General features: G+C 37.8%; 1 protein-coding gene across 1 annotated transcript in view; it reads left to right on the top strand.

Moving 5' to 3' along the window:
- Window positions 1-27250, top strand: part of SCCPDH (saccharopine dehydrogenase (putative)) — a 46182-nt gene that overhangs the window by 14108 nt on the left and 4824 nt on the right. The window contains exons 6-9 of the mRNA XM_082470890.1: window positions 3834-3964; window positions 4599-4716; window positions 6526-6645; window positions 6736-6792. Coding sequence (XP_082327016.1) covers window positions 3834-3964; window positions 4599-4716; window positions 6526-6645; window positions 6736-6792 — 426 coding nt within the window. The remainder of the gene's footprint in view (window positions 1-3833; window positions 3965-4598; window positions 4717-6525; window positions 6646-6735; window positions 6793-27250) is intronic.

The raw sequence follows: 27250 nt of genomic DNA, 5'->3' as shown, positions 1-27250 counted from the left end.
GTATTAGACCATAAAGCAACACTCAAAAGAATTTCGGAGAGTTGGAATCATATACTCAAGGACAGTGCTGTCCAGTAAATCTTCCCGCAGTGATGAAGGTGTTCCGTATGTGCTATATAATGGCTCCCATACCAGGTAGTGCAGCTCCAGAGCAGCGTCAGCCCACGGCCTGCTTTTATATGGCTGCAAGCTAAGAATAATTTTAATATATTTAAAGAGCTATAATAAAAAATACAATATGCAGCAGAGACCAGATGTGGCCTGCACAGCCTAAAATATTTAGTTTGACCTTTTACAGAAATAGTTGGCCACCCCCCCATTCTAGAGTATGTTTTAGACTATGATGAAATTATACTAGAAATCAGTGAAGAGATAATAAGAATTCAATGTCTTCACTTCTTATAGGTTGTTAGGATTTTCTGTATACTCTTAAGTCCGTTTTGGTAGTTTGTGTCTGCATTAGTTTCTTAGGACTCTCGTAATAAAGTACCACAAACTGGGTTGCTTAAACAAGGGAAACGTTGTTCTCACAGTTCTGGAGGCTAGAAGTCCATGATTAAGATGTTGTCAGGGTTGGTTTCTTCTGAGGGCTGTGAGGGAGAATCTGTTCCATGTTTCTCTCCTAGCTTCTGGTGGTTTGCTTGCGATCTTTGGTGTTCCTTTGTTGTAGATGCATCACTCAGACCTCTCTTGCATCTTCATATGATGTGTGTGTGTCCAAATTTCTCCTTTTTATAAGGACACCAGTGGTTTGGGGTTGGGGGCCCACTTCCTCCAATGTGTATGACCTCAACTTAACTAGTTATATCTACAACAACCCTGCTTACAAATAAGGTTACATTCTGAGGTACCAGGGGTTAGGCCTTCTACATATAAATTTGGGGTGGGTACAAAATTTAATCCATAACAGTGTCTTTCTAGGAATTTGTCCATTTCATCTAGGTTGTTTAATTTGTTGGCATACAGTTGTTCATAGTATTCCCTTATACTCTTTTTTATTTCTGTAAGGTTGGTAATGCCCCTTCTTTCATTCCTGATTTTAGTAATTTGAGTTCTCTCTCTCTCTCTTTCTTTTTCTTTCTCTCTCTCTGTCAGTCTAGCTAAAGGTTTTTCAATTTGGTTGATTTCTTCAAAGAACCACCTTTTGGTTTCATTGATTTTCTCTATTGTTTTTCTATTCTCTGTTTTATTTATTTCCACTCTAGTCTTTATTGTTGCTGGATACAACAGTAATATAAAAATCAGTTGCATTTCTGTATACCAGCCACAGTTAGAAAATGAATTTTTTAAAAAGAGACCATTTATAGTAGCATTAAAAAATCAAGTACTTAAGAATAAGGGATGTAAAATGTACAAGATTTCTGTGAAGAAAACTATAAAATGTTATTGAGTGACCTTAAAGAAGACAAATAAATGGAAGAATCCACCATATTCATGGATTGGAAGACTCGATTTTGTTAAAATGTCAGTTTTCCTTAAATTAATTTATAATCCCATATAATTCCAATCAAAATCGCAAACAGGTTTTTTTTTTTTGCTTGCTTGTTTTGTTTTAGTGTGCAACTTGACAAACTAATTCTAAAATGTATATGGAAGTGCAGAGGGTCAAGAATAGCCAACACCTTCTTAAAGGAGAATAAGGTAGAAGGATGCTCTTGAATATCAAGACATTGTTAAATCAGAGTGTTACATTGGCAGGGAGATATAGATAGGCCAGCAGATTAGGATCAAGAACTCAGAGTAGTTTGTGCATATATGAGCACTTGATTTATGGTAAAGGGTCTTTTTCAGGAGATGATGGGTATGGGGAAACAATGAAATTGGACTCATACTTTGCACTGTGTACAAAAATCAAGTTTGGGTGGGTTATAGACCTAAATGCATAAGGCAAAAGAGTAAGGTTTTAGAAGATGACCTTTCATGGCCTCAGGGTCAGGAATGGCTTCTTTTTTTCCAGAAATATATTTTATTTTGTTAATTTATTTTTATTGAGGTATAATTGACATATAACATTGTACTATTCAGGTGTACAACGTAATAATTCAATATTTGTTTATATTACAAAATGATCACCACTAGTTAGCATCCATCACCATACTTAAGTTTTTTTTCTTGTGATGAGAACTTGTATTTGTTTTTTTTGAAGTAACTTTTCTTTATTTGGAATCTGATTATCAGCAGCTCTTTATATGTTTATTTTTTAAGCATACAAACAATTTTTTAAAATTTATTTATTTATTTATCTTTGGCTGTGTTGGGTCTTTGTTGCTGCATGCGGGCTTTCTCTAGTTGTGTCGAGCGGGGGCTACTCTTCGTTGCAGTGCGTGGGCTTCTCACTGCGGTGGCTTCTTTTGTTGAGGAGCATGGGCTCTAGGCTCATGGGCTTCAGTAGTGTGGCACACGGGCTCAGTAGTTGTGGCTCACGGGCTCAGTAGTTGTGGCTCACGGGCTCTAGAGCACAGGCTCAGTAGTTTTGGTGCACGGGCTTAGTTGCTCCGCGGCATGTGGAATCTTCCCGGACCAGGGATTGAATCCGTGTCCCCTGTATTGGCAGGCAGATTCTTAACCACTGCGCCACCAGGGAAGTCCTAAGAACTTTAAAAATCATCTCTCCTGCCAAATTTCTAATTTGCTATATAATATAAACTATAGTCACCATGTTGTACAGGGAATGACTGCTTGAAAAAGACACGGAAGGCATTAAATATAAAAAAAAAGTGGAATACATTTAAAATTTTAAATTGAGTATGTCTTTTTATATCAAAAGACACCATTAAGAAAATGGAAGGTCAACAGCAGAGTAGGAGGTCCTTCTAACACATGATGAATCCTAACATCACAATTTTGAGCAAAAGAAGCCAAACTCAAGGAATATACATTATATGGTTCCATTTCTGTAAAATTTAGAAACGGGCAAAACTCACTGCACTGTTTAGAAATGAATACTTAGGTGGTAAAACTCTTAAAAAAGCAAGGAGTTTTCTTGATTACCACAAAGGCAGGACAGAAGGAGGGCCTTCTGGGTTTACATAGATGTTAGCTTCATAATTACATTAAATTATACTTTTATGTCTTGCGCACTTTTCTTTCTATTTTTCAACAAAATAAAAGGTTTTTAAAATGGAATGTAATTTTTGCCTTTTTGATGGCTTATTTGTATGAGAAGATACACTTAACGTTTTTAAAAAAACTATTTTCTCCTTATTTTTGGAAATCTTTGCAAATAGGTCAAATTGGCTAGGTGCAGATTGAGGATAGTTTCACAAATCAAACTCCTAAGACTTTTAGCTCTGATTTAGTTTTAACAAACAGAAGAAATTAATCTGTACCAAAATGGAAATTAGGTTGGTGTCTCTCTACCTTTCAGTTTCATCAAAGCTGTTATATGAAAACCTGAATCTTCTGATGGTTTTAGTGTTTCTTTTTTTCTGCTTAAAGCAATCAGTGATAAATAGTTGAGTGAAAATGATGAAGTGAAACTTATTAAAAAGAGCATAAATAATGGTAGGAGGAAAGAAGAAAGGGCATATGTTTGTAAATATATAATATATAAATAGGGTGTAAATAGTGAATGTGATCGAACTAATGAGTTTCACTGCTGCCTAGCCAGTCATAAAAATTTATCTCAAGATTATTAAATAAGGGATTATGCCTTGCTCAAATAGAGGTGAAATGTTCTTTGTATCAGTTATAAATTACTTGGTTTTACATTTTAGTAATTATCCCTTAAGACATGTTTCTTCTAATATTTTAATTTTATTGGAGTATAGTTAATTTACAATATTGTGTCAGTTTTAAGACAAGTTGCTTTAACTCTTGAATTATTTTGTTAGGGGTTGTGCATTCATGATGGTACCTGGAAGTCAGCGGTTTATGGTTTTGGAGATCAGAGTAATTTGAAAAAACTACGAAATGAGTCCAATTTGAAGCCTGTCCCAATTGTTGGTCCAAAATTGAAAAGAAGGTATATTATCTCAAAATCTATTCTTCAGATTATCTAACCATATTGTTGTCTATCTGACTGTTAATAACATATGCTACTAAGAAAAGCCTGGAGACTTTTATAGTGAGTTCAGGATTGTTTTCAAAGATAAATAAAATATAATTAATATGTTACCCTAAGTTTAAGTACTTCATATATAATAATACATTTGGATTCTGGGAAAATTCTGGAAAAAATCAATTTTATGACTTCACTATCAATATCAAAATTAAACATCAGTTAAATTTCATGCAGTAAAAATGTGATGAACTTATGTATATTAATCAACTCTAAACTCAGAGTTTGGCTGTTGAAATGCGTGTTCTTTTTATCATTATCTAGGGAAATTGATGGGGTATAAAACATGGTTAAACTATATGTGTTAAGTGCCCATGGTGTGAAGAATACTACATTGTTCCAACTTGTCACTTGTTTAGGTGCAGGTGTAGAGAACAAAGGACAAATACTGAAGTAAATTTCAATTAAGAGCAGATCTGCCATCTTTACTGTTATTATTAATTGCCTCAAGAAGAGTTAAGGTTTTTATTCAGAAATTTACCAGTTGAAGTTGTGGTCACTGTAAATGGAGAAGATGCAACATGCTTCTGTCTTGCAGGTGGCCAGTTTCTTACTGCAGAGAACTCAACAGTTATTCCATTCCTTTCTTGGGAGCAGATGTGTCTGTTGTGAAGCGGACTCAGCGTTACTTGCACGAAAATTTAGAGCAATCACCTGTAAGTGTATATGATTTATTTTTTAATAAAGAGTATTCTATGTTTGTTTCAGTTCCCCTATCATTTTAATTTAGGATTTTTATGTTTATAAAGCAAAAAAAGAAAGAGCTAAAATAGTGCATGTTTCAGTTTCTGGAAGCATAAAAATTAGTAGTGTAGAACATTTTGCATTTTATGGGGGGTGGTAATAGCCTTCTCCCATAATTCAAATCTGACCTTCTGAATACCTTTTTAATGTAACACAATAGCAGCAAGTTCAATATAGGAAATCCTGGTATCGTAAACACCCAACAGTCCTGTTCAGAGTTTCAGCTGCTAATACTCTTTCTGTTGCTTATGGAGGTGTCTAGGTTCTTCTCTCGTATCTCCCTGCTACCTCTAGAGAACTATCCTACTCCATTTGGTGAGGGAAGTAATTATTCCCACTGCTGAGACTTGAAGAGGAAACTATCTCAAGTTAAAAAAAAAAAAAAAGACTATTTTCTTATAGAAGAGGTTGTAAGTGGAGTCTACACTCTATAATGTATAGTTGTTAAACTCAGGTATATTGTTATGGACTTTTTATATATAGATTATGTGGACTTTTGTGTTCAAGTAGGGGGAGCTAATTACCTTTTGCAACAATTTTTTTTTTTTAACATCTCTATTGGAGTATAATTGCTTTACAGTGGTGTGTTAGTTTCTGCTGTATAACAAAGTGAATCAGCTATACATATACGTATATCCCCATATCTCCTCCCTCTTGCTTTTCCCTCCCACCCTCCCTATCCCACCCTTCTAGGTGGACACAAAGCACCGAGCTGATCTCCCTGTGCTATGTGGCTGCTTCCTACTAGCTGTCTGTTTTACATTTGGTAGTGTATATATGTCCATGCCACTCTCTCACTTTGTCCCAGCTTACCCTTCCCCCTCCCCGTGTCCTCATGTCCATTCTCTACGTCTGCGTCTTTATTCCTGTCCTGCCCCTAGGTTCTTCAGAACCCTTTTTTTTTTTTTTTGGATTCCATATATATGTGTTAGCATACGGTATTTGTTTTTCTCTTTCTGACTTACTTCATTCTGTATGACAGACTCTAGGTCCATTCACCTTACTACAAATAACTCAATTTTGTTTCTTTTTATGGCTGATTCCATAAAATATTCCATTGTATATATGTGCCACATCTTCTTTATCCATTCGTCTGTTGATGGACATTTAGGTTGATTCCATGTCCTGGCTATTGTAAATAGAGCTGCAGTGAACATTGTGGTACATGACTACTTTTGAATTATGGTTTTCTCAGGGTATATGCCCAGTAGTGGGATTGTTAGGTCATATGGTAGTTCTATTTTTAGTTTTTTAAGGAACCTCCATACTGTTCTCCATAGTGGCTGTATCAATTTACATTCCCACCAACAGTGCAAGAGGATTCCCTTTTTCTCCATACCCTCTCCAGCATTTATTGTTTGTAGATTTTTTGATGATGGCCATTCTGACTGCTGTGAAGTGATACCTCATTGTAGTTTTGATTTGCATTTCTCTCATGATTAGTGATGTTGAGCATCCTTTCATGTGTTTGTTGGCAATCTGTGTATCTTCTTTGGAAAATGTCTATTTAGGCCTTCTGCCCATTTTAATAATTTCTTTTTAAAAATGTCCTCCCAGTGTCTGATTTCTGAACAAGCTTTTGTTATGACACATTCATAAAATGGAAACTGCTTTTGTTCGATATTTATGACTATAGAGTAAGTTATTAGTAGCTAACATTCTTGTATTACTTGGCCTAAGAAAGTAGGGAGTAACATCCTGACTTTATATTCTTCATCTAGGTTCAGTATGCTGCTTATGTAACTGTGGGAGGTGTCACCTCTGTTATTAAGCTGATGTTTGCTGGACTTTTCTTTTTATTCTTTGTGAAGTTTGGCATTGGAAGGCAACTCCTCATAAAAGTAAGTAATATTTCTATGAAATTAGACCTTTAGAAATATTTTCCATGAATTTTTGAAAATATCACTAAAGGTTTTTTTTTTTTCCTATAGTTTCCATGGCTCTTCTCCTTTGGTTATTTTTCAAAACAAGGTCCAACACAAAAACAGGTAACCCTTTCCTTTGTATCCAGGTCTCTAAAATAATATTTTTCTTTATTTCATTTTTACTTTTCCTCAGTGTAGTGAAAATAACAGCTAAGACCTTATGAAGCACTTACTGTGTTTCAGACACTCTCTTATGTTCTTTACATAAATTAGATTACTCAGTCTTTTTGAACACTCCTTGAGGTGTTATCTCCATTTTACAAATGAGGAAAATGAGTCACAGAGAGGCTAAGAAATTTGCCAAAGTCCTATAGTGAGTAAATGGCCAAGTTAGGATGAGAACCCAGCTATCTGGCTCCAGAAATTATATTCTCTTTACTTCATAGAGATTTCAAATATTTTTACTCTTCAATTTTTCTCCTTCATTACCTCCTCCTTTTTTACGTCCTCTCTCCCCCTCCCCCAAGCTTCCCTTCCCTTTCCTCTTTCACATACCCTGGATCCCCATGGTAGATAAGTTGAATTACCATCTGTCCGGTATCCTCAATATAACTGCCTCAGGCACTTCAGATTTCACGTGTAAAATCTAAACTTCTTTCCACCGAACCCTCTTCTTCCTTCTGTATTTCCCATCTCAGTTGGTGGCACTGTCATCTGCCCAGTCCTGAACGTAGGCATCATTCTAGATTTTTCTCCAAATCCATCACAACTACCTTAGTTCAGGCTCTTATCCCTCTTCTCTTCTCTCTCTCTCTCTTCCTTCTAATTGTGGTAAAATACACATGACATAAAATTCCCCGTCTTAACCATTTTTAAGTGTTCAATGGTATCAAGTACTTTCATATTATTATACAACCATCACCACCGTCCATTTCCAGAATTGTTTTCATCTTGCAAAACTGAAACTCCATACCCATTAAAAAATAACTCTCCTTTCCCCTTTTTCCCCAGTTCCTGGCAAACACAATTCTACTTTGTGTCTATGAGTTTGACCACACTAGAACCTCATGAGTGGAATCATGCAGAATTTGTCCTTCTGTGATCAGCTTATTTTACATAGGATAATGTCCTCAGAGTTCATCCATGTTGTAGCATGTGTCAGAATTTCCTTTCTTTTGAGGCCAAATAATATTCCATTGTATATAGGGTTGTTTCTCAGTATTTTCAGAGGATTGGTTCCAGGATGCCCCACAGGTACCAAAATCCATGATGCTCAAGTCCCTTATATAAAATAGCATACTATTTTCATATAACTTATAGACATTGTCCTGTATACTTTAAATCATCTATAGATTACTTTATAATACGTATGTAAATACTATGTAAATAATTGTAAATGGTATGTTAATAGTTGGTGGCATGAAGCAAATTCAAGTTTTGCTCTTTGGAAATTTCTGTAAGTTTTTTCCCGAATAATTTGGATTTGACATTGGATGAGTCTGTGGACACAGAAATCATGAATATGGAGGGCTGATTGTATATACCATATTTTGCTTATCCATTTCATCTGTCCATAGACACTTGGGTTACTTCTATTTTTGTCTATTTTGAATAATGCCTTTATGAAATTGGGTATGCAGATATCTCTTCAAGACCCTTCTTTCAGTTCTTTTGGATATATTCCCAGAAATTCAATTGCTGGATCCTGTGGTAATTCTATTTTTAAATTTTTGAGGAACCAACAATCTATTTTCCACTGTAGCTGCACCATTTTACATTCCCACCAACTGTGCACAAAGGTTCCAATTTCTCCACATCCTTACCAACACTTGCTATTTCCTTTTTTTTTTTTTTTTATAGTAGCCATCCTAATAGTTGTGAGGTGATCTCTCATTATGGTTTTGATTTGCAGTTCCCTAAATGATTAGTGATGTTGAACTTCTTTCCATGTGCTTATTGGCTTATTTGTATATCTTATTTAGAGAAATGTCTATTCATGTCGTTTGCCCATTTTTGTACTGTATTGTTGAGTTCGAGGAGCTCTGTATATATTCTGTATATTAATCCCTTATCAGTTACGTGATTTGCAAATATTTTCTCCCAGTCTGTGGGGTTGTCTTTTCACTCTGTTAATAGTTCAGGCCCTTATCTTTCAGCTGAACTGTTCATAGCCTTCCTATGATTTCTTTCTAATTCATCTTCCCACTGCTGTATAAGAAATCTATGATGCAAATCTGACCCTGTTCCCAAGGATGGTTCGACATATGCAAATCAGTCGGTGTGATACCACATTAACAAAAGAGAAGACAAAAATCATAGGATCATCTCAATAGATGCAGAAAAAGCATTTGATAAAATTCAACATCCATTCATGATAAAAACTCTCACCAAAGTGGGTATAGAGGGAACATATCTCAACATAATAAAAGCCATTTACCACAAATGCATAGCCAACATAAAACTCAACAGTGAAATGCTGAAAGCCTTCCCACTAAATTCAGGAACAAGACAGAGATGCCCACTCTCATCACTTCTGTTCAACATTGTATTGGAAGTCCTAGCCACTGCAGTCAGACAAGAAAAAGAAATAAAAGATATCCAAATTGGAAGGAAAGAGGTAAAATTGCAGATGACATGATACCCTATATAGGGAGCCCTAAAGACTCCACACAGAAACTATTGGAACTAATAAATGAATTCAGCAAGGTAACAGGATACAAGATTAATATACAGAAATCTGTTGCAGTCCTTTACACTAACAATGAAATATCAGAAAGAAAAAGTAAAAAAAAAAAATCCCGTTTAAAATCTCATCAAAAAAAAAAAACTAGGAATAAACTTAACCAAAGTGGTGAAAGACCTATATGATGAAAACTGTAAAACATTGATAAAGGAAATTGAAGATGATTCAAAGAAATGGAAAGATAGCCCATGCTCTTGGACTGGAAGAATTAATATTGTTAAAATGGCCATACTGTCCAAAGAAATCTACAGATTTAATGTCATCCCTATCAAATTACCCATGACATTTTTAACAGAACTAGAACGAATAATCCTAAAATTAATATGGAACCACAAACGACGCAGAATTGCCAAAGCAATCCTGAGGAAAAAGAACAAAGCTGGAGGCATAACTCTTCTAGACTTCAGACAATACTACAAAGCTATTGTAATCAAAACAGTGTGGTATTGGCACAAAAACAGACAGATCAATGGAACAGAATAGAGAGCCCAGAAATAAAACCACACACCTATAGGCAATTAATCTTTGACAAAAGAGGCAAGAATATACAGTGGAGAAAAGACAGCCTCTTCAGCAGGTGGTGTTGGGAAAGCTGGACAACTTCATGTGTCAATGAAATTAGAGCACTCCCTCACACCATATACAAAAATAAGCTCAAAATGGTTTAAAGACCTAAATATAAGACATGATACCATAAAACTTCTACAAGAGAGCCTGGGCAAAACATTCTTGGACATAAATCATAGCAAAATTTTCTTAGATCTGTATTCCAAGGCAAAAGAAATAAAAACAAAAGTAAACAAATGGGACCTAATTAAACTTAAAACCTTTTGCACAGCAAAGCAAACCATCAGCAAAATGAAAAGACACCCTACGGACTGGGAGAAAACATTTGCAAACAATGCAGCCAAACAGGAGTTAATGTCCAAAATAAACAAACAGTTCATACAACTCTATTTTTAAAAATCCAATTAAAAAATGGTTAGAAGATCTAAATAGACATTTCTCCAAAGAAGACATACATGTGGCCGAGAAGCACATGAAAAGATGCTCAACATCACTAATTATTAGAGAAATGACAAAACCACAATGAGCTATCACCTCACACCAGTCAGAATGGCTGTCATCAAAAAGTCTACAAATAATAAATGCTGGAGAGGGTGTGGAGGAAAGAGAAGCCTTCTACACTGTTGGTGGGAATGTAAATTGATACAGCCACTATGGAAAACAGTATGGAGATTCCTTAAAAAACTAAAAATAGAGCTACCATATGATCCAGCAATCCCACTCCTGGGCATATATCCAGAAAAGAGGAAAACTCTAATTCAGAAAGATAAATGCACCCCAGTGTTCATAGCAGCACTGTTTACGATAGCCAAGACATGGAAACAACCCAAGTGCTCGTCAACAGACAATTGGTTTGAGGAGATGTGGTGTATATTACTCAGACATAAAAAAAGAATGAAATATTGCCATTTGCATCAACGTGGATGGACCTAGAGAATACCATACTAAGTGAAGTCAGACAGAGAAAGACAAATATTACATGATATCACTTATATGTGGAGCCTAAAAATTGATACAAATGAATCTATATACAAAACAGAAACAGACTCAGACATAGAAAACAAATTTGTGGTTACCAAAGGGGAAAGGGCGAATAAATTAGGAGAAGGGTATTAACAGCTACAAACTACTATACATAAAATAGATAAGCAACGTGGATTTACTATATAACACAAGGAACTATGTTCAATATCTTGTAATAACCTATAATGGAAAATAATGTGAAAATATATATATATACACGTATAACTAAATCACTTTGCTGTACACCTGAAACTAACAATACTGTAAATCAACTATACTTCAATAAACAATAAAATATGACCCTGTTATCACCTTCTTTAAAATACTTCCCTGGCTTATTGCTTTGGCAATGACTCTTAGAGCTGGGACTTTATATATCAGAATCACCCAGGGAGATTTTTTCAAATACATGTTTTGACCCTGGCATCTGGACATTCTGATTCAGTAGGTGTGGAGTGGGGCCTCGAAGGATAGGTCAGTGGTTCTCAGCTTTGGGAGGGAGCCCAGAACAGATGACCAGAGATGTGGGTTTGATTGGTGTGGAATGTGGCCTGGGCACTGGGCTTTTTGAAAACTCCCCAGTAATGTTAATGCACTGCCAAGGTTGTGAATCATTGATGTGTAGGTAGGAAGGTTCTGGGTGAGGTTTGGGTTATTTTGGTTCACACTCTTAGAGCACCAGTGACTGAAGTCCATCTCTGCAGACGTGAGGCCCTTCATGAGCTAGACCTGGATAGCAGATAGGCTTTTTTTTTTTTTATGCCAACTCTGATTAATTGGAAGTAGCATCCTAGAGACTGTGTTGAAAATTGTCTCATACTGAATGTGCCAAGCCTGAGAGGGTTACGATCAGATAGCATGTGTGCCTCAGGCAGGGGAGGAGACAAGTACAGCCTGTGTGTCTGACTTTCTTCACACCACTGACACGTTAATGCCACCCTGTTCCTCTTCAGTTGTATGTTCTAGCCATGTTAGACTGCGATCCACCATGCTACTGCATCCCTTCTCGACTTTTTCCCCCGAAAGGGGTTCTTGAGTTAAAAATTAGGAACCACTGGTGTAGGAGCAGTGTAAGTGTGAAAAGAAGGAAGAGCTTACAATGGTTCTGATTCCAGTGCTGAAACTTACTAATCGTTATATGGGTTCTTAACACTGTTCAGATTTATCAGGGCCAGAAGAATTGGTTACTCACTGTAACTAATTCACAAGAGCCTGAGGTATATAAGCCAGAATGCAATTAATTAACTTAATCAGAAATATATCTGTTACGTAGGTAAGATAATTTCAGGACAAGGCATTGTCCTGCTTACTTATTCTCTCCATTTAAGCAAATTACAGAAGACAATTCACTTTTTTTTTTTGGTGGAATCAGTCTTCACAAGAGATGGGCCACAGTTCAGGTAGCCTGGAAGAGTTATCCTCTCCCTTAGACATGTTTGGACAGGAAAAATCAATAACTTCTCTCCCCTTTTGTTTCCTCTTTTCCTTTCTTCTCTACTTGCCAACACTAATTCTGGGAGATTTAGTGTATAGTGAACAATCAATCAGGCCTTGAAAGGCCTGGATGCCATCCTATTATTTTTTTCATCCTATTATTTTAAGAGAATCTCTGCTCGGATCTCATGAACTCACTCACAATTTATAATGTAATGCTCAGGCATTTATAAGGCTACATGTTGTAGGATGAAGTGAGGGAAATGGGAAGGAAAAGTGGTCATGCCTGAGAAAGCTGCCAAATATCTTTGCACCAAGGAAGTCCACTTGGTTTCTTTTGTGAAACTTATCCAACTTGGCTTCCTCCTATTTTTATTTGGAATTCATCTTCTTTGGTATTGGCCTTTGACAGCATATGACCTTGTACATACATGAGTAGATGAATCTATTGCTACTTTTAAATAATAGTTACCTAATTTTGATAAATGTACTGAAAAGCTCCTATCTTTTTCTTTATTTTTTATTCAATTTATTTAATCTAAAAAAAATATCCAGTTCATTGATTTCTTCCACCCCTACCCCCTGCCTCTGACAACCACCTATCTGTTTTCTGTATATATGACCTTAATATATATATGCGCACGCACGCACACACACACACACACACACACACACACACACACACACACACACACACACACACACATATATACACACTGCATTTTCTTTATCCATTAGTGGACATTTAGGTTGTTTGCACGTCTTGGCTATTGTAAATAATGCTGTAGTGAACATGGGGTTGCATATATTTTTTTCAAATTAGTGTGTTTGTTTTCTTCAAATAAATATCTGGAAGTGGACTTGCTGGATCATATGCTAGTTCTGTTTTTAATTTTTTGAGGAACCTCCATACTCTATAGTGGCATTCAATTTACATACCCACCAACAATTCACAAGGGTTCCTTTTTCTCCACATCAACACTTATTTGTCTTTTTTGATAATAGCTATTCTGACAGGTGTGAGGTGATATCTCATTACAGTTTTGATTTGCATTTCCCTGATGATTAGTGATATTGAGCATATTTTCATGTGTCTGTTGGCCATCTGTATATATTTTTTGGAAAAATGTCTATTCCATTCCACTGCCCATTTTTTTTATAACTTTTTTTAAAAATATTATCATTTTAACATTTTTTTAAATGATTTATTTATTTATTTATTTTTGGCTGTGTTGGGTCTTCGTTTCTGTGCGAGGGCTTTCTCTAGTTGTGGCAAGCGGGGGCCACTCTTCATCGCGGTGCACGGGCCTCTCATTATCGCGGCCTCTCTTGTTGCGGACCACAGGCTCCAGACGCGCAGGCTCGGTAGTTGTGGCTCACGGGCCTAGTTGCTCCGCGGCATGTGGGATCTTCCCAGACCAGGGGTCGAACCCGTGTCCCCTGCATTGACAGGCAGATTCTCAACCACTGCGCCACCAGGGAAGCCCTGCCCATTTTTAATCAGGTTGTTTGGGGTTTTGTTGATGTTGAGTTGTATACATTCTTTGTATAGTTTAGTTATTAACCCCTTATTAGATACATTGTTTGCAAATATCTTCTTCCATTCAGTAGGCAGTCTTTTTGTTTTGTTGATAGTTTCCTTCACGGTGCAAAATTCAATTTAATGTAGTCCCACTTGTTTGTTTTTGCTTTTGTTTCCCTTGACTGAGGAGACATATCCAGTAAAATATTGCTAAGACCAATGTCAAAGAGCATACTACTTATATTTTCTTCTAGAGATTTTTGTGGTTTCAGGTTTTACACTTAAGTTTTTAATCTACTTTGAGTTTATTTTTCTATATGGTGTGAGACAGTAGTCCAGTTTGATTTTTTGCAGTAGCTGTCCAGTTTTCCCAACACAATTTATTAAAGAGGTTGTCTTTCCTGTTGTATATTCTTGCCTCCTTTGTCGTAGATTAATTGAACATGTAAGTGTGGGATTATCTCTGAGCTCTCTATTCTGTTCCATTGATCTATGCGTCTGTTTTTTGCTGCCAGTACCATACTGGGTTTTTTGGTTTGTTTGTTTTTGTTTTTCGTTTTTTTGGCCATGCCACGCAGCTTGCAGGATCTTAGTTCCCTGACCAGGAATCAAACCTGTGCCCCCTGCAGTGGAAGCATGGAGTCCTAACTGCTGGACCACCAGGGAATTCCCAGTACCATACTGTTTTGATTACCTTTGTAGTATAGTTTGAAATTAGGGAAGATGACACTTCCAGCTTTGTTGTTCTTTCTCAGGATTATTTTGACTGTTTGAGGTCTTTTGACTTCACAATTAAGAATTATTTGGTCTCGGTCTGTGAAAAATGCCATTGGTATTTTGATAGGTATTGCATTCATTCTCTAGATTGCCTTGGGTAGTATTGTCATTTTAACAATATTAATTCTTACAATCCACAAGCATGGTTTATCTTTCTATGTGTTGTCTTCGGTTTCTTTCATCAGCGTCTTATAATTTTTAAAGTATTTTACCTCATTGGTTAGATTTTTACTAGGTATTATTCCTTTTGATGCGATTGTAAATGAGATTGTTTTCTTAATCTCTTTCTGATTGTTTGTTGTTAGTGTATAGAAATACAACAGATTTCTGTATATTAACTTTGTATCATATCCTGCAATTTTACTAAATTCATTTATTAGTTTTAATAGTTTTTTGGTGGCATCTTTAGGATCTGTTGTATGTAGTATTGTGACCTCTGCAAACAGCGACAGTTTTACTTCTTTCTTTCCAATTTAGATTCCTTGTATTTCTTTTCTTGTCTGATTGTTGTGGCTAGGACTTCCAATACTATGTTGAATAAAAGGGGCAAGAGTAGGCACTCTTGTTCCTGATGTTAGAAGAAATGCCTTCAGATTTTCACCATTGAGGATGATGTTAGCTATGGGCTTGTCATATATGGCCTTTATTATGTTGAAGTATGTTCCCTGTATACCCAGCATGTTCCCTGTATACTCTGTATCACAATGATTGATTTGCAGTTACTGAATTATCCTTACATCCCAGGATAAATCCCACTTGATCATGGTATATGATTCTTTTAATGTATTGTTGAATTCAGTTTGCTAACATTTTGTTGAGGATTTTTGTATCTGTGTTCATCAATGATATTGGCTTGTAATTTTCTTTTGTTGTGATATCTTTGTCTGGTTTTGGTATCAGGGTGATGCATGTTCATAGAATGACTTTGGAAGCATTTCTTCCTCTGCATTTTTTTGGGATAGTTTGAGAAGGTTAGGCATTAACTTTTCTTTAAATGTTTGGTAGAATTCACCTGTGAAGCCTTCTGGTACTGGACTTTTGTTTATTGGGAGTTGAGGGTTTTTTATTTTTTATTTTTTTATTTTTTAACATCTTTATTGAAGTATAATTGCTTTACAATGGTGTGTTAGTTTCTGCTTTATAGCAAAGTGGATCAGTTATACATATACATATGTTCCCATATCTCTTCCCTCTTGCGTCTCCCTCCCTCCCACCCTCCCTATCCCCCCCCCTCAGGTGGTCACAAAGCACCGAGCTGATCTCCCTGTGCTATGTGGCTGCTTCCCACTAACTATCTGTTTTACATTTGGTAGTGTATATATGTCCATGCCACTCTCTCACCCTGTCACATCTTACCCCTCCCCCTCCCCATATCCTCAAGTCCAGTCTCTAGTAGGTCTGTGTCTTTATTCCCGTCTTGCCACTAGGTTCCTCATGACCTTTTTTTTTTTTTCCTTAGATTCCATATATATGTGTTAACATAATATATTTGTTTTTCTCTTTCTGACTTACTTCACTCTGTATGACAGACTCTAACTCCATCCACCTCACTACAAATACCTCCATTTCGTTTCTTTTTATGGCAGAGTAATATTCCGTTGTATATATGTGCCACATCTTCTTTATCCATTCATCCGATGATGGACACTTAGGTTGCTTCCATGTCCTGGCTATTGTAAATAGAGCTGCTATGAACATTTTGGGACATGACTCTTTTTGAATTATGGTTTGCTCAGGGTATATGCCCAGTAGTGGGATTGCTGGGTCGTATGGTAGTTCTATTTTTAGTTTTTTAAGGAACCTCCATGCTGTTCTCCATAGTGGCTGTAGCAATTTAAATTCCCACCAACAGTGCAGGAGTGTTCCCTTTTCTCCACACCCTCTCCAGCATTTATTGTTTCTAGATTTTTTGATGATGGCCATTCTGACTGCTGTGAGATGATATCTCATTGTAGTTTTGATTTGCATTTCTCTAATGATTAATGATGTTGAGCATTCTTTCATGTGTCTGTTGGCAACCTGTATATCTTCTTTGGAGAAATGTCTGTTTAGGTCTTCTGCCCATTTTTGGATTGGGTTGTTTGTTTTTTTTGTTATTGAGCTGCATGAGCTGCTTGTAAATCTTGGAGATTAATCCTTTGTCAGTTGCTTCATTTGCAAATATTTTCTCCCATTCTGAGGGTTGTCTTTTGGTCTTGTTTATGGTTTCCTTTGCTGTGCAAAAGCTTTTAAGTTTCATTAGGTCCCACTTGTTTATTTGTGTTTTTATTTCCATTTCTCTAGGAGTTGGGTCAAAAAGGATCTTGCTGTGATTTATGTCATAGAGTGTTCTGCCTATGTTTTCCTCGAAGAGTTTGATAGTGTCTGGCCTTACATTTAGGTCTTTAATCCATTTTGAGTTTATTTTTGTGTATGGTGTTAGGGAGTGTTCTAATTTCATACTTTTACATGTACCTGTCCAGTTTTCCCAGCACCACTTATTGAAGAGGCTGTCTTTTCTCCATTGTATATGCTTACCTGCTTTATCAAAGATAAGGTGACCGTATGTGCGTGGGTTTATCTCTGGGCTTTCTATCCTGTTCCATTGATCTATGTTTCTGTTTTTGTGCCAGTACCAAACTGTCTTGATTACTGTAGTTTTGTAATATAGTCTGAAGTCAGGGAGCGTGATTCCTCCAGCTCCATTTTTCGTTCTCAAGATTGCTTTGGCTATTCGGGGTCTTTTGTGTTTCCATACAAATTGTGAAATGTTTTGTTCTAGTTCTGTGAAAAATGCCAGTGGTAGTTTGATAGGGATTGCATTGAATCTGTAGATTGCTTTGGGTAGTAGAGTCATTTTCACAATGTTGATTCTTCCAATCCAAGAACATGGTATATCTCTCCATCTATTTGTATCATCTTTAATTTCTTTCATCAGTGTCTTATAGTTTTCTGCATACAGGTCTTTTGTCTCCTTAGGTAGATTTATTCCTAGATATTTTATTCTTTTTGTTGCAATGGTAAATGGGAGTGTTTTCTTAATTTCACTTTCAGATTTTTCATCATTACTGTATAGGAATGCAAGAGATTTCTGTGCATTAATTTTGTATCCTGCTACTTTACCAAATTCATTGATTAGCTCTAGTAGTTTTCTGGTACCATCTTTAGGATTCTCTATGTATAGTATCATGTCATCTGCAAAGAGTGACAGCTTTACTTCTTCTTTTCCGATTTGGATTTGTTTTATTTCTTTTTCTTCTCTGATTGCTGTGGCTAACACTTCCAAAACTATGTTGAATAATAGTGGTGAGAGTGGGCAACCTTGTCTTATTCCTGATCTTAGTGGAAATGGTTTCAGTTTTTCACCATTGAGGACAATGTTGGCTGTGGGTTTGTCATATATGGCGTTTATTATGTTGAGGAAAGTTCCCTCTATGCCTACTTTCTGCAGGGCTTTTATCATAACTGGGTGTTGAATTTTGTCAAAAGCTTTCTCTGCATCTATTGAGATGATCATATGGTTTTTCTCCTTCAATTTGTTAATATGATGTAACACGTTGATTGATTTGCGTATATTGAAGAATCCTTGCATTCCTGGAATAAACCCCACTTGATCATGGTGTATGATCCTTTTAATGTGCTGTTGGATTCTGTTTGCTAGTATTTTGTTGAGGATTTTTGCGTCTATGTTCATTAGTGATATTGGCCTGTAGTTTTCTTTCTTTGTGATATCTTTGTCTGGTTTTGGTGTCAGGGTGATGGTGGCCTCGTAGAATGAGTTGGGGAGTGTTCCTCCCTCTGCAATATTTTGGAAGAGTTTGAGAAGGATAGGTGTTAGCTCTTCTCTAAATGTTTGATAAAATTCGCCTGTGAAGCCATCTGGTCCTGGGCTTTTGTTTGTTGGAAGATTTTTTTTTTTAAATTTTTTAATTTATTATTTATTTATTATTTTTATTTTTGGCTGTGTTGGGTCTTCGTTTCTGTGCGAGGGCTTTCTCCAGTTGCGGCGAGTGGGGGCCACTCTTCATCGCGGTGCGCGGGCCTCTCACTATCGCGGCCTCTCTTGTTGCAGAGCAGAGGCTCCAGACGCTCAGGCTCAGTAGTTGTGGCTCACGGGCCCAGTTGCTCCGCGGCATGTGGGATCTTCCCAGACCAGGGCTCGAACCCGTGTCCCCTGCATTGGCAGGCAGATTCTCAACCAGTGTGCCACCAGGGAAGCCCTTGTTGGAAGATTTTTAATCACAGTTTCAATTTCAGTGCTTGTGATTGGTCTGTTCATATTTTCTATTTCTTCCTGGTTCAGTCTCGGCAGGTTGTGCATTTCTAAGAATTTGTCCATTTTTTCCAGGTTGTCCATTTTATTGTCATAGAGTTGCTTGTAATCTCTCATGATCGTTTGTATGTCTGCAGTGTCAGTTGTTACTTCTCCTTTTTCATTTCTAATTCTATTGATTTGAGTCTTCTCCCTTTTTCTCTTAATGAGTCTGGCTAATGGTTTATCAATTTTGTTTATCTTCTCAAAGAACCAGCGTTTAGTTTTATTGGTCTTTGCTATTGTCTCCTTCATTTCTTTTTCATTTATTTCTGATCTGATCTTTATGATTTCTTTCCTTCTGCTAGCTTTGGGGTTTTTTTGTTTTTCTTTCTCTGATTGCTTTAGGTGCAAGGTTAGGTTGTTTATTCAAGATGTTTCCTGTTTCTTGATGTAGGCTTGTATTGCTATAAACTTCCCTCTTAGCACTGCTTTTGCTGCATCCCATAGGTTTTGGGTCGTCGTGTCTCCATTGTCATTTGTTTCTAGGTATTTTTTGATTTCCCCTTTGATTTCTTCAGTGATCACTTCGTTATTAAGTAGTGTATTGTGTAGCCTCCATGTGTTTGTATTTTTTACAGATCTTTTCCTGTAATTGATATCTAGTCTCATAGCGTTGTGGTCAGAAAACATACTTGATACGATTTCAATTTTCTTAAATTTACCAAGGCTTGATTTGTGACCCAAGATATGATCTATCCTGGAGAATGTTCCATGAGCACTTGAGAAAAAGGTGTATTCTGTTGTTTTTGGGTGGAATGTCCTATAAATATCAATTAAGTCCATCTTGTTTAATGTATCATTTAAAGCTTGTGTTTCCTTATTTATTTTCATTTTGGATGATCTGTCCATTGGTGAAAGTGGGGTGTTAAAGTCCCCTACTATGATTGTGTTACTGTTGATTTCCCCTTTTATGGCTGTTAGTATTTGCCTTATGTATTGAGGTGCTTCTATGTTGGGTGCATAAATATTTACAATTGTTATACCTTCTTCTTGGATCGATCCCTTGATCATTACATAGTGTCAGTGTCCTTCTTTGTCTCTTGTAGTAGTCTTTATTTTAAAGTCTATTTTGTCTGATATGAGAATTGCTACCCCAGCTTATTGTTTTTGGTATCTATCCCCAGTGGCTAAGGTTGGTTCAGTGGGTTGTGTAGGCTTCCTGGTGGAGGGGACTAGTGCCTGTGTTCTGGTGGATGAGGCTGGATCTTGTCTTTCTGGGGGGCACGTCCACGTCTGGTGGTGTGTTTTGGGGTGCCTGTGGCCTTATGATTTTAGGCAGCCTCTCTGCTAATGGATGGGGCTGTGTTCCTGTCTTGCTAGTTGTTTGGCATAGGGTGTCCAGCACTGTAGCTTGCTGGTCGTTGAGTGAAGCTGGGTCTTGATACTGAGATGGAGATCTCAGAGATTTTCACCGTTTGGTATTACGTGGAGCTGGGAGGTCTCTTGTGGACCAGTGTCCTGAAGTTGGCTCTCCCACCTCAGAGGCACAGCCCTGATGCCTGGCTGGAGCACCAAGAGCCTTTCATCCACACAGCTCAGAATAAAAGGGAGAAAAAATAGAAAGAAAGAAAGAAAGAAAGAGAATAAAATAAAATAAAATAAAATAAAGCTATTATAATAAAAAATAAAAAAATTATTAAAAATTAAGAAAAATTTTTTTTTAATTTTTAAAAATAAGTTTATTAATTTTTTATATTAAAAAATAAGAAAAAAATTATTAGGAAAAAAATTAAGAAAAAAGTTTTTAAATTTTTAAAATAAAAAATAAGAAAAAATTATTAAGAAAAAAAATTTTTAATTTTTTAAAATAAAAAATAAGAAAATAATTATTAAGAAAAACAATTTTTTAAAAGTTTTTAAAATAAAAAATAAGGAAAAAATTATTAAGAAAAAATTTATTAAGAAAAAAATAATTTTTAAGTAAAAAAAAAAAAAAAAAAAGGATGGACCGAACCCTAGGACAAATGGTGAAAGCAAAGCTGTACACACAAAATCTCACCCAGAAGCATACACATATACACTCACAAAAAAAGGAAAAGGGAAAAAATTAAGATATCCTGCTCCCAAAGTCCACCTCCTGAATTTGGGATGATTCGTTGTCTATTCAGGTATTCAACAGATGCAGGTACATCAAGTTGTTTGTGGAGCTTTAATCCGCTGCTTCTGAGGCTGCTGGGAGAAATTTCCCTTTCTCTTCTTTGTTCGTACAGCTCCCGGGGTTCAGCTTTGGATTTGGACCCGCCTCTGTGTGTAGGTCGCCTGCGTGCGTCTGTTCTTCGCTCACACAGGACGGAGTTAAAGGAGCAGCTGCTTCGGGGGCTCTGGCTCACTCAGGCGGGGTGGGGGGAGGGAAGGGTACGGATGCGGGGCGAGCCTGCGGCGGCAGAGGCCAGCGTGACGTTGCAACAGCCTGAGGTGCGCCGTGCGTTCTCCTGGGAAAGTTGTCCCTGGATCACGAGAGCCTGGCAGTGGCGGGCTGCACAGGCTCCCGGGAGGGGCGGTGTGGATAGTGACCTGTGCTCGCACACAGGCTTCTTGGTGGTGGCAGCAGCAGCCTTAGTGTCTCATGCCCGTCTCTGGTGTCCGCGCTAATAGCCGCGGCTCACACCCGTCTCTGGAGCTCGTTTAGGCGGCGCTCTGAATCCCCTCTCCTTGCGCGCCGCGAAGCAAAGAGGCAAGAAAGAGTCTCTTGCCTCTTCGGCAGCTGCAGACTTTTTCCCAGGCTGTCTCCCGGCTAGCTGTGGTGCGCTAACCCCTTCAGGCTGTGTTCACGCCGCCAACCCCAGTCCTCTCCCTGCGATCCAACCGAAGCCCGAGCCTCAGCTCTCAGCCCCCGCCCGCCCCGGCGGGTGAGCAGACAAGCCTCTCGGGCTGGTGAGTGCTACTCGGCACCGATCCTCTGTGCGGGAATCTCTCTGCTTTGCCCTCCGCACCCCTGTGGCTGCGCTCTCCTCCGTGGCTCCGAAGCTTCCCCCCTCTGCCACCCGCAGTCTCCGCCCGCGAAGGGGCTTCCTAGTGTGTGGAAACCTTTCCTCCTTCACAGCTCCCTCCCACTGGTGCAGGTCCCGTCCCTATTCTTTTGTCTCTGTTATTTCTTTTTTCTTTTGCCCTACCCAAGTACGTGGGGAGTTTCTTGCCTTTTGGGAGGTCTGACGTCTTCTGCCAGCGTTCAGTGGGTGTTCTGTAGGAGCAGTTCCATGTGTAGATGTATTTCTAATGTATCTGTGGGAAGGAAGGTGATCTCCGCGTCTTACTCTTCCGCCATCTTGCCCAGACCCCCCCGAGGGTTTTTTAAATTACTGATTCAGTTTCATTCCTGGTAACCAGTCTGTTTATATTTTCTATTTTTTCTTGATTCCATCTTGGGAGATTGTACATTTCTAGGAGTTCATCCATTTCTTCTATATTGTCCATTTCGTTCACATGCAGTTTTTTCAGAAATCTTCTATGATCCCTTGTGTTTCTGTGATGTCAATTGTAACTTCTCCTTTTTCAGTTCTGATTTTGTTTATTTGAGCTCTCTTTCTTTCTTGATGAGTCTGGCTAAAAGTTTATCAATTTTGTTTATCTATCCAAAGAATCAGCTCTTAGTTTCATTGATCTTTTCTATTGTTGTTGTAGCCTCTATTTCATTTATTTCTGCCATGATCTTTATGAATTCTTTCCTTCTACTAACTTTGAGTCTTGTTTGTTCTTATTTTTCTAGTTCCTTTAGGTGTAAAGTTAGGTTATTTACTTGAATTTTGTTTGTTTGTTTGTTTCCTGAGGTTGGCTTGTAGTGCTGTAAGCTTCCCCCTTAGAACTGCTTTTCCTGTGTCCTATAGATTTTGGATTGTTGTGTTTCCATTTTCATGTGTCTCCAGGTATTTTTTTGATCTCCTCTTTCTTCATTAAGCCATTTGTTGTTTAGTAGCATGTTGTTTATCCTCCACATGTTTGATTTTTGCAGTTTTTTCCTTATAGTTGATTTCTGGTTTCATAGTGTTGTGGTTGGAAAAGATGCTTGATATGATTTCAGTTTTCTTAAATTTACCAAGGCTTATTCTGTGGCCTAGCATGTGATCTATACTGGAGAATGTCCGTGTGCACTTGGAAAGAATGTGTATTCTGCTGCTTTTGGATGGATTGCTTTGTATATATCTATTAAGTTCATCTAGTCTAATATGTCATTTAAGGCCAGTGTTTCCTTATTGATTTTCTGTTTGTGTGATCTGTTCATTGATGTTAGTGAGGTGTTAAAGTCCCCTACTATGATTGTGTTACTGTCAGTTTCTCCTTGTATGTTTGTTAAGATTTGCTTTATGTATTTAGGTACTCCTATGTTGGGTTGTTGTTTTATCCTCCTGTTGGATTGGTCCCTTTCTACTTAGTAATATCCATCTTTATCTCTTGTTATAGTCTTGGTTTTAAAGTCTATTTTCTCTGATATAAGTATTGCTACTTTGGCTTTCTTTTCATTTTTTTTCACATGGAGTACCGTTTTCCATTCCCTCACTTTCAGTCTATGTGTGTCTTTATATCTGAAGTGAGTCTCTTGTAGGTAGCATATATATGGGTCTTTTTTATGTATCCATTCAGTCACTCTACGTCTTTTGAGTAGAGCATTTAGGCCATTTACATTTACTGTAATTATTGATAGGTATGTACTTACTACCATTTTGTTAATTGTTTTCTGGTTGTTTTTGTAGTTTTTTTGTTTGTTTCTTCTTTTTCTCTCTTCCCATGTAATTTGATGACTATCTTTAGTGTTATGTTTGGATCTCTTTCTTTTTTGTGTGTGTGTATCTATTATAGATTTGTGGTTTGGGGTTACCATGAGGTTTATATATAGCAACCTGTATACATTTGTGATTATTATAAGTTACTGATCTCTTTAAGTTTGAACACATTTCTAACAACCCTGCATTTTTACTCCCCCCTACCCCATGTTAATGTTTTTGAAATCTTATTTTACATCTTTTTATTTTGTGTATCCCTTAACTACTTACTGTAAAAATAGGTGATTTTACTACTTTTGTCCTTTAACTTTTCTGCTAGCTTTACAAGTAGTTGGTCTATTACCTTTACTATATATTTGCCTTTACTGATGAGATTTTTCCTTTCATAATTTTTATATTTCTAGTTGTAGTCTTTTCTTTTCCACTTAGAAAGGTCCCTTTAATGTTTCTTATAAAGCCTGTTTAGTGGTGCTGAACTCTTTTAGCTTTTTGCTTGTCTGTAAAACTTCTCTTTAAATCTGAATGATAGCCTTGCTGGGTAGAGTATTCTTGGTTGTAGGTTTTTTCCTTTCATTACTTTAAAATGTGTCATGCCACTCCCTTCTTCCTGGAAAAGTTTATGCTGAAAAGTCAGCTGATAGCCTTACGGGAGTTACCTTGTACGTAACTGGTTGCTCTTCTCTTTCTGCTTTTAAGAGTCTCTCTTCATCTTTAATTTTTACCATCTTAATCACAGTATGTCTTGGTGTAGATATCTTTGGGTTCATCTTGTTTGGAACTCTCTGTGTTTTCTGGGCTTGGATATCTGTTTCCTTTCCTAAGTTAGAGAGGATTTCAGCTATTTTTTCTTCAGATAAGTTCTCCCCCTTTCTCTCTCTTCTCCTTCTGGTACCCCTGTAATGCAAATATTAGTAAATTAGTACACTAGTACCTAGAGGTATCTTTAACTGTTCTCATTTTTAAACATTGTCTTTTCTGTTCAGCTTGGATGATTTCCACTACTCTCAGTTTACTGATCTGTTCTGTATCTTTAATCTACTGATGATTTCTTCTCATGTATTTTTTATTTCAGTTATTACATTCTTCAGCTATGTTTGGTTCTTCTTTATATTTTCGGACTCTTTGTCAGACTTCTCACTGTGTTCATCCGTTCTTCTCCCAAGCATCTTTGAGTACCTTTATGATCATTATCTTGAACTCTTTATCAAGTAGATTGCTTATCTCCACTTATCTTAGTTCTTCTGGTGTTTTATTTTGTTCTTTTTTGGAACACATTCCTCTGTTGCCTCCTTTTGTTGCCTCCTTTTGCCTATGTCTCTGTTTTTTATTTCTGTGTATGATATTAGGTAAGTCAGTTACATTTTGCAATCCTGGAGAATGGCCTCCTGTAGGAGACTTTCAGTGGGGCCTAGCAGCATACTCTCCACTGGTCACCAGAGCCATATGCTCTAGAGGTGCCCCCTACGTGGGCTGTATGGGCCTTTCTGTGGTGGCGGGGCTGACTACTGTGGGCACACTAGTAGGCAGAGCTGGCCCCCAGATGGCTGCCAGGCCCTGCCTCATGCCGAGGCTACTGCCCCTCTGGTGGGCATGGCCTGGTCCTGGAAAGGCTGGCTGCAGGGCCCTGGGGGTCCTGGGCTGGTACCAGCCTGATAGTAGGTGTGGCCAAGTCATGGCATGCTGCGCCAGGTATCCAGGGGGCTCAGGCTGGTGCCACCCCCCTGGGGTGAGCAGTACTGGATCCCAACATAGCTGGCTGCAGGACCCAGGGAGTCCCAGGGCTGGTATTGGTCTGCTACCGGGCAGGGAAGCACCTGGTGCTAATGAGATAGAGCGAGGACCCCAAAATGGTGCTTGCCAGCACCAGTGTCCTCATGGCAGAACAGGTGCCCCAAAATGGCTCCCATTAGCATCTCTGTCCTCAGAGGGAGTCCCAGTTCCCTTCTGCCTCCCCGGAAGGCTCTCCAAGATCAGCAAGTGGGTTGACCTGGGCTCCTTTCATATTACTACCTCTGCATTGGATTTCAGAGCATGTGAGATTTTGTATGAGTCCTTTAAGAGTGTAATCTCTGTTTCCTATGACCCTCTAGCTCTCTGTGTGCAAGCCCTGCTAGCCTTCAAAGCCAGATGTTCTGGGGGCTTGTTTTCCTGGTACAGGACCCCCGGGCTGGGGAGAGCCCAGTGTGAGACTCAGACCCCTCACTCCCTGGGGAGAATGCCTGTAATTGTGATTATCCTCCCATTTGGGGGTTGCCTACCTGGGAGTTTGGGTCTTGCCTACACTGCATCTCCGCTTCTCCTACCCATCTTGTTGTGGTTTCTTCTTTATATCTTTAGTTGTTGAAAATCTTTTCTGCTAGTCTTCAGGTTGTTCTCATTGATAGTTGCTCTGTACATAGTTATAATTTTGGTGTGTCCAGGGACTTCCTAAACTCCACCATCTTGGTCATTCCTCTATTTCTAGTTTTTTGATGGTAGCCATTCTGACAGGTGTGAGGTGATATCTCATTGTGGTTTGATGTGCATTTCCCTCATGATTAATGATTTAGAGCATCTTTTCATGCACCTATTGGCCATCTGTATGTCTTCTTTGGAAAAATGTCTTCCGATCTTCTGCCCATTTTTCAGTTTGAGTGTTTGGTTTTTGCTAGTGAGTTGTATGAATTCTTTATATTTTGGGGGTAATAGCCACTTATCAGATATGTGATTTGTAATATTTTCTCCCATTTAGTAGGTTGCCTTTTCATTTTGTTCATGGTTGCCTTTGCTGCACAGAAGCGTTTTACTTTGATGTAATCTTACTTGTTTATTTTTGCTTTTGTTTCTGTTTCTGGTGTCAAGTTCAGAAAAAGCATCTTTAATACCTGTGTCAAGGAACTTACTGCCTATGTTTTCTTCTAGGAGATCTATGGTTTCAGGTCTTATATTCAAGTCTCTAATCCATTTTGAGTTAATTTTTGTGTATGGTGTAAGAAGCAGTCCAGTTACATTTTTTCAACACCATCTGTTGAAGAGACTGTCCTTTCCCCATTGAATATTCTTGGCTTCTTTGTCATAAATTACTTGACCACATATGTGTGGGTTTATGTCTGGGCTCTCTGTGCTGTTTTGTTGATCTATGTGCCTGTTTTTATGCCAATACCATACTGTTTTAATTACTATAGCGTTGTAATATTGTTTGAAATCAGGGAGCATGATACCTCCAGCTTCGTTCTTCTTGCAAAGATTTCTTTGGCTATTTGGAGTCTTTCCTGGTTTTATATAGACTTTAGGATTTATTGTTCTAGTTCTGTTAAATATGCCATTGGTATTTTGATAGGGATTGCATTGAATCTGTAGATTGCTTTGGGTAGTGTGCACATTATAATGATGTTCTTTCAATCCATGAGCATGGACTGTCTTTCCATTTATTTGGGTCTTCTTCAATTTCTTTTGTTAATGTCATGTAGTTTTCAGCATGTAGGTCTTTCACCTCCTTGGTTATATTTATTCCTAGATGTTTT

This window comes from Balaenoptera physalus (assembly GCF_965194825.1).
Source record: "Balaenoptera physalus genome assembly, chromosome: 1".
Taxonomy (NCBI): Eukaryota; Metazoa; Chordata; class Mammalia; order Artiodactyla; family Balaenopteridae; genus Balaenoptera; species Balaenoptera physalus.
The sequence above is the reverse complement of the archived record's forward strand: the minus strand, read 5'-3'. Positions and strand labels throughout refer to the sequence as shown.